The sequence below is a fragment of the Gymnoscopelus microlampas genome (assembly GCF_963454915.1).
Source record: "Gymnoscopelus microlampas genome assembly, chromosome: 12".
Lineage (NCBI taxonomy): Eukaryota > Metazoa > Chordata > Actinopteri > Myctophiformes > Myctophidae > Gymnoscopelus > Gymnoscopelus microlampas.
The window spans coordinates 18880169-18893450 of NC_139949.1; the positions used below are offsets into that span (position 1 = coordinate 18880169).

At 43.6% G+C, this 13282-nt stretch overlaps 1 protein-coding gene across 1 annotated transcript in view; it reads right to left on the minus strand.

Annotated features, from left to right (window-relative positions):
* The window catches only part of cadm2a (cell adhesion molecule 2a), a 406511-nt gene extending 397188 nt beyond the window's left edge, over nucleotides 1–9323 (minus strand). The window contains exon 1 of the mRNA XM_084074746.1: nucleotides 9145–9323. Coding sequence (XP_083930872.1) covers nucleotides 9145–9205 — 61 coding nt within the window. The 5' untranslated portion in view covers nucleotides 9206–9323. The remainder of the gene's footprint in view (nucleotides 1–9144) is intronic.
* Between the last annotated feature and the right edge of the window lie 3959 nt (nucleotides 9324–13282).

Genomic DNA, 13282 nt, shown 5'->3' on the forward strand with positions numbered 1-13282 from the left:
GGGGAGACGCATGCGATGTGTGTGTGAGCTGCCCTGTACATCGGCTATTTTAGGCATGCCCTTCGGGCACTGGCCTACTTGGGGGACCACGCAAGTCTGGAGGAACGATGCGAGTTGGGAATGCTTGCCCCAACCAGTTATGCGATACCCCCCCCCCCCCCCCCCAGTACCTGTTGTCAGAGTACTTGCTGTACCCATTGTTGAGAACCCGTTGTTACCCAGCGCAGGACCTGTTACCATAATAATGTTAGATAAAGTCAATGGGTGATTAAACAGGCAGTGGCCTACTCGGGAACGATGCAAGTTATGCCATACCCGTTGTATGTATTGTGGCAAATATTTTGTTCCAGGGACCCCCAGAAGCAAAGATTTGAGTTAAAAATGTTCGCTTTAAAAATATATATATTCAAAGATTTGCACACATTTTCACGATTTTTCAAAAATAGCAGATCTACAAGCTCGTAGCGCGCTATGAGCTTGTATATCTGCTATTTTTGAATAGCCCAAAGTGTAAAATAATGCTTTTTAGCTCAAATCTAAAAATGGCACAGTTCCAGGTCTTAATGGGTTAAGTGATTTTGATGCTATGTTAACAAATGTTTCTGAGTTGGACCCCTGGGCGTCCCCAGACCTCAGAGACACATTGACATTAAACTTCAGCTTGTAGATCAGCTATTTTAGCGATTTTTGAACATTTCGATTTTTATACACAGTATAGTATTTGTTTATTTTTATGTTGCCTACAATGATATGCCCACAACAGAGACGTCAGGGTGAAAGTGGTTAAACTAATAGATTACAGGATGAATCCTACTGATTTTGGTGACCTTTTAAGTGACCCACTGGCCTTTCTGGAATGCACAATACAGTACAACTTATTTATAACCTTTATTTAACCAGTAAAAAACTGTAAAAAACACATTGAACCATATTTGTCTTTGCGCTGTTAAAAATGTAATCGTTTTTATTATGTCTTTGTTCAGACTTTCCATATTTTGCTCATTAAAACATCGCCTTTTGGAGAATGTTATATACATACAGAAAATCCGTTTTTCTCATCAATGTGTAGCACTCCCAGTATATTACAAATATTTGTACACTCTCTGCCCAAGGATTTCCGTGGGTCCTCAGCTAAATGATTGATAGAATGGAACCAAATGGACCCTTATCGGTCCATTTGGTTCCATTTGTACACTGTCATAGTTAAATTAACAACAGGATTTTACTGCACACTGTCCCAGCCCTATTGAAAAGGCTTACTACTTAGAGCACAACAACTCTGTCAGGAAGTGTTTTTAATCTGGGAGGCGATTGTCTGTGTCTCACTTTATTCCATGGTGTATGAGATTAGTGACACGCGGTTGGTCAAAGACTGGAGCTTCAGATTAGCCTCTGACTAATCCTCTGGAATTCAATGATAATACAGACATCACATAGACACACACACAGACACACACACACACACACACACACACACACCTTTAAACACACAAATGCATTCACACACAGGCATGCGCACAAGCATACAGTATGTGCGCGCACACACAACCACGCAGAAACGCATACATGTATGTGCACAGAGTCAGTGGTGTAAAGTAACTAAGTACATTTACTCAAGTACTGTACGTAAGTACATTTTTTTTTACTTTAGTGGAGTGTTTCCAATTTTCAATACTTTTACTTCTACTCCACTAGAATCTCTGAGGAAAATGTTGTACTTTTACTCCGCTACAATTATTTGACAACTTTAGTTACTAGTTACTTTGCAGATATAAATTATTATATTATAAGACATACATTAAACACTTTAGCCCTATTTTATACACAGGCTATTTGAAAATAGCCGATCTACAAGCCCACAACGCGTCGCATCGCGACGCGTTGTGAGCTTGTAGATCGGCTATTTTCAAACATTTTAGTACTTTTACTTTTGTTACTTGAAGTATATTTTGATGCCAATACTTTTGTACTTTAACTCAGGTAACATTTTGAACACAGGCCTTTTACATACAGAGTATTTCTACATTGAGGTATTGGTACTTTTACTTAGTAAAAAATGTGAGTACTTCTTCCACCACTGCATACAGTATAGTACATACACAGACAAATAATGCATGAGACCCTGACATGGAGGTCTGCATGTCACTTGCTGCAAAGTGCACTTATTATTAAAACCCCATTTTGCATGTGTGAACATATTGGACACCATGGGGGAAAGATTTACTATTATGTCTGCTATGAAATCAAATTAATAAACCTGATGCTATTAGCTGCACGTGCGCTGGTAATTGTGATTAGTAAATTAGCATAGAAATGTCCTAGAGAGCATTATTTAGATCTGGGGTACAAGCAGGATTTGAATTTCTTAAAATAGATGTTTTAATTACATTACTTAATATAAATATATACCGCAAAAAGGAAATACATGTATAGTTAAGTCTGACCAATAGCAGGCATAAAACATATCCCCACCAGCGATAACAGAATAAATGACCAGATGGGGATATTAAAATGGATATACTGTATTAAAAGCAGAGGCAGAGGCATAACCATTAAAATCAAACCATGGGTACTGGGCAAAGAGGCTAGTCACAACATGCTTTAAACCATGTGCCATCTGCATTACCGAAGTGCCTGTAATCACAGAAATGCTGATGCCCTCTAGGCTTGTCACGACAGCGGACATATTGCAACTAGTAAGTAACTCCCCCATGCAATTTTGCCACATCGCATTAAAAGAAATGTGCACTAAAGCTTGCAAATTAGAAAAACTGGTGAACTACAGTATGCTGCTATAGTTAATGTCATCTGCCATACTCATTACCACAGCGTCCATCCATGGTACCAACAACATGTTAAGAACTCCAGGAAGGCTTTCATTCACAGGGTTAGGGAAAGGGTTAGGCTCAGCTAATCATCTTCCTAAGATGGGAGGGAGGGAGGTTTTCATTCCATCAAATCACATGTGACTTCAGTGTTGCCAGATTCTGTGAGAGAAACAAGCAACCAGGTCTAGGAAAAGCAGGCCAAAAGAAGCGGCTATGGGCCACGTGAGCACTTTAACATATACATCAGCTATTTGAAAATAGCAGATCTACAAGCTCACGGCTATTTTCAAATACAATCTTGTGGGGAAATTATAATAAGCAGATCTGGCAACCCTGTGTGACTTCACTAATCAGTACCCACCACCACCACCACCACCAGACCCCCCCCCCCCCTTCTCTGTCTCTGTAAATGCAGTAATTAGCTAAATCACCTGGTGGTGTAGAGTTTGGTCAGGGTGGAATGGAAGCTTTCGTACTCTTCAGAAAACTGTGCTCTGGACCACTGCTTATTTCCATACAGCCTCTCTCTCGCCTTGTGCAGTAGTTAAAATAACTATCTATAATAGAGGTCAGTGCCCCGGGTTTGCTGCTTTTGCTGTGCTGTTCTTTACTGTCAGCTCACAGTATATTGCTTTAGTGCTTTTTCTATTTTCTAAGAGAAACTCCATAGTGAACCTTTGGCCTCACGGCTGCTTATAGCCATTATTTTTTCCCCCCTCGCCTGAAGTCGGTTATTGAGGGGCCATTTGAATAGCGGTAGCTCAAGATACAATATTTGGTGTTGTTGGTACTTAAACGTGGAGTGCTTCACCCTTGAAGGACAAACAAGTAAAAACCAAACAGAAACGATGACTATGAGTGTCAGGTTTCATTACTCGTTTACTATTTTATTATTTTACTACCCAATTTAGTTGATATGCCAATTCCCCTCACTTCCTTCCCACAAGATCCTCACTAAGGCCTAAATTATACTCTGTCATCATACAACGATGTATCGTGCCGAAAACAGCTGATCTACAAGCTCACAGTGCATCACGATGTGACGCGTTGTAAGCTTGTAGATCATTTTTTGCACGTATACATACCAGCATACGACTAAGTATAAATAAGGCTTAAGCTTTCAGTATTCATAATGGAAAGTAGCATGATGGTGTTGAGACGCAGGCAGAGCTACTGTGAGTGCAGAATAGTAGAGTGTATAGAGTAGGTTGGGAAAATTGGAAGCTGGATAATTGCATGAAAAATGAAGTCAAAAGTGCGTAAAATGAATTCATAAAAAGCACTTTTAACAAACAGATCATTGCATAGTCTTTTACAGGGAACAAAGGAACAAAGGAAATGTCAGAGTCAGCGTGGAACATTAAGCGGCATTCCCGCTAGACACCGTCTTCATATGAATCTATACATACTCAACTAGAGCCGAATCTACCCAGAATGCACTCGTCCTCTGATACAAGAAAGAGGCGCGGGACAGGTGGCAGGTTCGGCGTCGGTGTGTGTGTGTGCATGTGCACATGTATCTATCCCTGCGTGGGAGACATAAGAGAGCGAGAGATGGTGTAAGAATTCTGAACAGGCGAGATCCCATTCTGCCTTGAGCTTGCGAATCCTTCAATCTCTCCCTCCAAAAGCCTCCTCCCTCTTTCTGTTTTAACTTTCTTTAACACCTGGACGAACAAAAGACGAGCTTTGATCACAGGAAATCCCTCGGCTGAGCATCGATGAATCTATAGTGGAGCGATGTGTGTGTGTGCGTGTGCGTGTGCGTGTGTGTGTGTGCGTGTGTGTGTGTGTGTGTGTGTGTGTGCCATGCACATCACATGAGCCTACGACGCTTTTGCAGAGGATCCTGCGGTGGCTCAGGCTAGCTCCAGTGTAACTTTTAAAAACACACACCGAAAAGAAAAAAAAAAGTCATAGCAAAGAGAGACGGAACATCTCGTTTGCCCGGGTGTAATCAGCGGTTCAGCAAACAGACACACAAGGCTGCTTGTTATCTGAAGCTTTCCCACGCTGCCGTGGTACAAAGCTCCACACCAGGATGGGAGGATGAGAGGGAGGGAGGGATGGAAGGGAGGGAGGAAGGAAGGGAACGATAGAGGGATGGAGGGTCAGTCTTCTCTGCAGCTTAGGCTCACTGCAGGGATAAACACACTCCTCAGCGGGGGGTTTTGTACTTCTACTACTTAAGATCACAGTTCAAAAAGGCGAATGGACTAATGAGCAGGCGAGGTGGACAGAAAGCACGCGTGTGTGTGTGTGTGTGTGCGTGTGCGTGTGCGTGTGTGTGTGTGTGTGTGCACACGCAAGCAGTGCACGGCCTCAGAAAAAGAACAGGCAGCCGACTGAAAAACAACAACAACAACAACAACAGTGGCGGATATCGCACACTTCAGTGCTGAGTACATGGCGCATTACTGTGGGTGTGCATTTGCACACCCACATAACTCGCAGAACATCTCTGTCTCCCCTCTCTCTCTCTCACTGTTTGTCTCTGCTCTGCCTTTGCCTTTCGTTCGGTCTTACATAAAACACAGGCACCATTTGCATAACAGCGTGTTTTTGTTTTTTTCCTTCCTCCTCCAGGCTCCTGGGCGAGCACGCGAGACACTCTGGCTAATGTGTTAACAACTCGGGCTGTTTGGTAAACAACAACAACAAGCCCCCATCATCGCGACGCATCGCGTTCACACTCACATGTGTACGATACAGGTCTGCCTGGTCGCTAGACGACATTCAGCCATCACTGAAGCTCTCTCTGCCTGCCAGCTGGCATAGGTTTGCAGAGGAGCCCTCTAACAGCTGCCATTTACGGAGCGTGAGGATGCATTTATACACACACACACACACACACACGCGTCTTCAGCGAGACACACTTTATCCAGGAGGAAGCTGACCTACCGCTGTGTGGATTCTATACAATAATAGGTTCCACACCAAGTGATGACTGCTCGCATCAAGTAGCCTAGCATTATCCTCTTCAGGGTTAGGCAGAGAGGGAGAGAAAGGCAGAGCGACTGAGTGTGTATTATGATAGAAAATAAGCATTCTGTTATTATCCTATTTGGAGCTCTGTATTTGCCACTTCAACCAGTGGCACAAGAGGCTGTGTACAGTACAAAGAAGGCACACGTGCGCGTAAGAAAACACACACATACGCGTGTGCATGAGCACACACACCCTCGCACACAGACTCAACAACTCAACATGCAAATGCGTGGCTGCATAGAACATGAGCCCAGGGTGACCCCTGAATGAACCCCTGTAGACAAAGTTTAATGCAATGCAAAAATGATGACCTGATACGGACAGGGATAGAATTTAGAGGAGGCAGGCTCTGGGAAATTAATGAATGCTTCACTCTGAGCCATTAGATACCAACTCACTACAGATCAGCTCATTAGTAAAGCCAGGACGGCCTGTCTGTTTATTTAGGACTGCCCGGCCAGTGTAAACTCACTCTCCCTCTCTTCTTTTTTATAACACACACACACACACACACACACACACACACACACACACACACACACACACACACACACACACACACACACACACACACACACACACACACACAAACACAGCTAAATACACTGTAGCATCTTGAGCGTTATGTAACTTTGAGAGTGTACACATGTAACCAAATGGACTTGCCTACTCTCAGAGTTAAATGAACACTACAGACTTTGCTGTATACAACTGATTGATTTCTTATTGGGCTTCTACTAAATTGTAAGCAAGGAAATAATCATCCTCAGATCAGAGTCCTCGCATAATACTCCAAGAGACTAGGCGCTTGAATCCTCCAGGCGCATCCAGCTTTGCCGGGATTCCAATTAACACAATTGCCCGCGTTCGAGGGAGAGATGCCGGCCGGGGAGAGCTATCTCTGCACTAGTCCTGGTCAGGGCACCTGCTCAGCAGGGTGCCAACAGAGGAATAGTGTGTTCCTCCGCATATGTTACAGTAGGTACTGCCAGTGAAAAAACTCCCTTGTCAGGTGAAAAGAAGCAGCTTGCATTTTTCATGTATGTATATTGGAGGAGAAATGTGGCTGTCAATGTCTACATAACACCCTCCCACGTGACCAACTGTAGGGGTTAGCAGTGACAGGCACTACATGAGAGGGGGGAAAACTGGGTATTGGCGCGATGACTACATTGGGAGAAAACAGGAAAATGAAGGGGGGGGGAAATCACAATTTGTATTTGACACACTGTGCTGGTTAGTTCAACAGCGGATACACATTGAATTCCCTTGATGTATATATCCAATATCAATTTATATGAAGATCTGTATTAGTCATGATGCCATGCACACACACATCCACCAATCACTTCTACATTATAAGCATATATGAATAGCAAATTTTTTTGGAATGTGTATTGCTACCACGTGTGAGATGAATGCTTTACAAACTTGGTTCCTCGCAACACTTCAGTAGACCAATGGTTCTCAAAGTGGGGTCCGGGTACCCCCAGGGGTCCTTGAGGGGGTCCCCCTCAATAAGCCCGTTATATGAATACGATATCATATAAGGTATTGTTAGGCACTTGGGAATAACTGTTAAAAGACAACAGCACAAATATCATAGTGACCTTGACCCCTGCCCAACCCAGTCTCTCACACACACACACACACACACACACACACACACACACACACACACACACACACACACACACACACACACACACACACACACACACTTCTGGAGTCAAGACACTTCCAGACCCTCCTGGGCAGTGAGCACCAATAAGCATCCAATCTTATCAATATCACCACACAGTTAAATGAAAATGTATTCAACTCAGCAGATAAACGGATTGCCACGGCACTTCCTCAGCCCAAACACGAAAATACCCACTGAGTTGAGCGTGAAAAGGAGCTGTAATCCATTTCACGGAACATCGCTGGTGCGTAAATGTAGAAAGTAAATGGACTATTATAGACCATGGTAGTTTCATCTGAAAAGGAAATCAATATATGAACGATCTGCTGCTCTTAGGCTACCATAAGAAAATTGTGGGACTTCATTGGTTCATAATGGATAAGGGACCCTGCCGTACAAAGAAAGAACTATCCACAACAGGCCAGTGCACTTGTCCTTTCATGAGATCGACTACTGGGGGTTATCTTTAGAGGTTCTCATCCCACGTCCAGCGACACACACACACTTGAGGTAACAATGCGCATCAGCCCATAGGCGCTTGTGTCACTGTATGGCCACACCTGAAAAATGTCACATGAGTAAAACCATAAGACCCCCCCCCCCCCCCCCCCCCACACACACACACACACACACACACACACACACACACACACACACACACACACACACACACACACACACACACACACACACATCTCTCGCCGATAAGCATCGGATAAGTCCGGGCGTTAAGACTGCCCTCATCTCCGTGACTCATCCAAGTGCTGCAAAACAATAGGACCGTGGGGTTGAGGTGTGTCTCCTCCTTCCATCGCCTCTGTCTGATGCACAGTAACAAAACACGACACACACACACACGTCAGGCTGGACAGTGAATGAATGGACTGTGCACGATGCCTCCAAATGATCAAATAGTAGTTGGCACTCTTATCTACATCTCCCTCATTCCTAAACATGAACATGTATTGTAGACAAAGCAGAACCCGGGCGCGCGTAATCTCTCCTACACGCGCGCATTATAATAATATGCGCACTTTCCCTCTCGTCACTCTCGATGTCTCTCACTGACTGACACACACACACACACACACACACACACACACACACACACACACACACACACACACACACACACACACACACACACACACAGTACACCTGTGCAGTGTGCAACTGTGCATCCGTGGTTCTTAAAGGGGTCCTTGAGGGGGTTCCAGGGGGTCCCCTGCCAAAGAACCAAATGTGTCTGTAACTCTGAGAGTGTACAAATGGAACCAAATGTTGGACCATACACCAACACTGATTACAGTGTCGATTGGGGGGGGGGTCCCAGAGATACAAATGCTATCAAATGAGGGTCCGTAGCCCTAAAAAAAGAAGGAAAAAAAAGAAATAATGCACATCAAACTGGAGGGTGTTTGAAGTTAAGATGGTAGTAGAATCACCGGGTGTGTAATCTGTGCATGATTGGGAGAAAGCTACAGCTTCCAGCCATGTGTGGCCGCATGTCCTGCCCTCTCCTCTCTCCACCACTGCAACCTGCCTCCATGGAATGGAACACACACACACACACACACACACACACACACACACACACACACACACACGCACGCTGCACGCACAACTCCCTCGTCCCGGTCTCACCTTTTAGAAGAATCCCGCAGATAGAGTAGAGGGTGAAAACCAAATGACGTTTGAGAATCATTCTTCTGTCCGGGTCTCCCGTTCCTCCTCTCTCTCTCTCTTTCGTCTTCTTGTCTTCCTTTCGCACTACTTTCTCCTCTTGTTTCTCCGGAGGGTTCGAACCAACCGAGCCGGGGGGGTTTGGGGGGTGGGGGTCGTCGTCGTCAACTGCTATCCAGGTGGGAATTGGTGGTGGGCTACTGTAACGTGTGTCTGTGTGTGTATGTGTGTGTATGTGTGTTTGTTAAAAACCGCGGCTTAAAATGCACAAAACCAAAACAAAATATTCCCGCTGCTTTCCAAACGGGGGGGAAAATGCTCCAACAATTCCTGTAAAGGCTCGGCCGGACCTTCTTTTAGCAACGGGGCTCGGATAAGAAAGTGTCGGGGACAACAGTGAGTGACAGAGAGAAGAAGTGCGTGGTCCTCCCGCTAGACAGAGAGATGCTCCGGTACTCCTGCTGCTCTCTGGCGCACTGAATGAATCCACACACTGAGCAGGCAGTGCAACGCCAGCGGTGTTGCCAGGTTTCGTGACAGAAATAAGCGACCAGGTCTGGGAAAACAAGCCCAAAAAGAAGAATTACAAGCTCACAACGCTTTGCAGATCTGCTATTTTCAAAAACTCTTGCAATAAAATGTGGAATATTTGGAGAAAAAAAAAATGAAACATTATAACAACACAAACAAATGCTCCCTACTGGCACAAAACTTTTTCATATAAATATTTGAGAACCACTAGTTTAAATACTAATTTAAAAAATGTGGAAGCAAGCGTAAATAAGCAAATACACTGTAGAAACAAGCCCAAAAACCCTCAACAACCAATATTATTAACAAGCACCTTTACAGAAAAAGAAGCCTAAAGTCGCTTACAATAAGCCGACATGGCAACACTGAACACGAGCGATTGTTTGAATCCCGCCCACGCAGCTTTGACGGACGTGAGCTGCGAGCCAATCACGAGCCCCCCCGAGGGCAATTGTAATTTATGCTCCGTCGCGAGACGGTGTGTCGCTCGCGCGCCGAAAATAGCAGATCTGCAAGCTCACAGGGCGTCACGATGTGATGTGTTGTGAGCTTGTAGATCGGCTATTAGTTCGTGCTTGGGGGGTATTTGCCAAACGGCCGGGGGGGTTATAAAGACAGACAGACTCACTCAGACAGACAGTGTGTGGGCACTGGGCACAGTATTCAAAACAGACAACTAATAAATAAGGGCAGGGCAGAGGCAGGCTGTGCTTTTGAATGAAATTACATGCGATATAAGCTTTGATGTGTACAAGGAAAACCCCATGTGCCCTCATTGTATTGTATAATCCTCATTTTATAATACAATATTAATTTAATAGAGTGTTTAGCTATACAATTATTTTAAGGGGATTGCTTTTAACTGAGTGAGACTGTTGGATCACCAATGTTCATCAAAGTATTTTCATATAGGCTAATTGGTCCTCACTAATGCTCATTATAAGATGGCACCATTTCTGTCTTGGTCTGTCTCTCAGAGGAGGGCTGTGGACAGTTCAGAAACCTGCCTACCAGTGACATCATCGCTAGGCAGGTTTGGTCATTTCAAACAACTCTCACATCTAGAGTATATGGACCGCTATGTGGCCCTAACACCTACATCGCATTGCCGATCCAACCAGTGTTCGGGGCTTTGTCAGATTACCGTTGTACCCGTCTGTGTCCCTTTTGTGCCCATATATGGAGATGACTGTTTCTGTCTGTCTGTCTGTCTGTGTACCTGTGTCCCTTTTATGCACATATATGGAGATATCTGTATCTGTCAGTCCTTGTCCGTTCTATGCCCATATATGGAGATTCCTGATGTCATCAGTATATGGCCATATATTATGTCCATATATGGCCCAGACGGCTGGGGTAGCCGTCTGGGCACCTAGGCTGGTGATCCAGCCTGACAACGTGTCGCAAGTTCGAGTCCCGATCCCCACAACCTTTGCTGCATGTCAACCCCCCATCTCGCTCCCCGTTTCTACAACCCCGTCAGTCTACAATTTATCTATCAATAAAAGCAGAAAAGGCCCCAAAAAAATCTTTTAAACAATTAGATTGTCAGTTCTGGACAACTGGATATCCGAACTACTCGGCGGCGGGCACCTATAAGAACCAATTATATGAGGATACGGTTGAAAATGGGTGAAGGGCTCCTTTATTAACACCAGACACGAGTGTGAACACAGCAGACGCTTTGACACGAACTGGACTTGCTGTAGCCTACCAAGCACATTGTCATCAGATCATGTCCGTAACCGTAACGCTTTGCTAGTGGCGAAAAAGCTTAAAACCAACAATTTTCATTGGGTGGTGGTAGGCTGTTGCAGCCTCGAAAGCTAATGTGCCGTTAAACTAATTGCCTAGTAAAAATCAGTTGAGTGTGTAACTTCTAGTAGAAGACTATTCTATAATCTTAATATTTCCATAGGCTATAATTAAGTCTGACATAAAACCATTTAATGGTGTTTGTGCATTAACCAGGTGGGAGCTATAAAGCTGAAGCCGTTGGAGTTTGAGATAAAAGTGCAATTTAAACGGAATTACACGTAGTAAAGTTGACAAAAGTAGTCTAATATTACAAGCAATTAATTAAACTATACAAAACTTTAGGCATACTCTGATATTGTTTACATTAGCTACTTGGTTGTTAAGCCAGGTGAACAAAAATATATAAGGTAAACCTCAAAAACCTTGTAAAATTGACTGCTTTGTTAATTATATTAGGCTACAGCATTTCCATGCAGAAATTACGAAATTGAGGTTAGGGGGTGGGGAGGCAAGCAGCCTGTAGGCCGTTTACTAGAAAGAGCAGCTTCAAACAAACTATCAGTCTGAGAGGATTACAAAATGTGTATTAATACCCTGTATAGAGATATTGCACAGACTTCAAAACGACATTGATGAACAGCTATAGGCAAAACAGCAAGGTGTATTGGTCAAACTGTACAGCTTGAGGTTCAAAGCTATATGAAACTAATTACTTACGTTCTGCTCCACCAGCTGAGGCAATCGCTTCTCAAGGCCTTTTCTATTATTGTGAAAGACATACAAGTCATTGAACACAATACCAAGATAAACCTATATGATTATTATTGCAGTATGAACATTTGGATTCATAGTATATGAATTGCTTGTGGAAAAACATGCATTACAAGACAAGATAAATCTTAATGCCTATAGGATATGTGTATATGAGCATATAGGCTTATTTACAACTATTAAACCATTATGGAATGTGTTTACAGACAAAACAATCCCTCCAGTAATTGCTTTGATATGACTTCATGCATCATGATGGTTGCCTGTTTAATTTGTATATTAGGGCATACAGTATTAATAATAATACAGATATTATGTGTATTAAAGCTAGAATATAAGATTTATGTCCGTTGTCTCCCTCTCCCAAAAGAGAGTCTGAACTACAATAAAAATGGTGGCCGCATGTGTCTAATCCGATGCACCGTCTGCTTCAAATAGCTTTATTGACATTTATTTATTGACATTGTCAACAAGTAGATATCCTACCCAACACCAGGGTCAAAAGTTGCCAATGGAAGAGTAGGGAGACCACCTCACCAATGCAGATGTTTGGTTATAGGAGAAGTCATGTCTTTCTATAGGAACACTCACTTATAACGCAGGCACATAAAACTCCAAACCAACCCACATAAAATTGTAAATGGGAGATGAGGTGCTCACAGCAGCAATACGCTTCTGTCAGTATAATACACATGCACATAAACCCCATCACACAATAAACCCAATAAACACATTCCCTTACACATACTAACTAAATAATGAGTACAATAAAACACAACAGACACAGAACCCTGAGGCATGCTGGGAAGTCTCCTCAGCCACTGCCTATGTCAATGCTCAATGAGCAATGTCAGAATGATTGGCCGACCCATTGAGGAGAGAAAAATGGATGCATACACAGACAGATTGACAGAGAGCGTTTTCTCAGTTTTATGGTAGGCTGCCTATATGCACTAATCCACAATATAGAGTACCGTTAGTCTCAATAGGCTAACTACTTGTCTGTAGGCCTACTTGTGTTGTCGGGAACTTGTGAAAC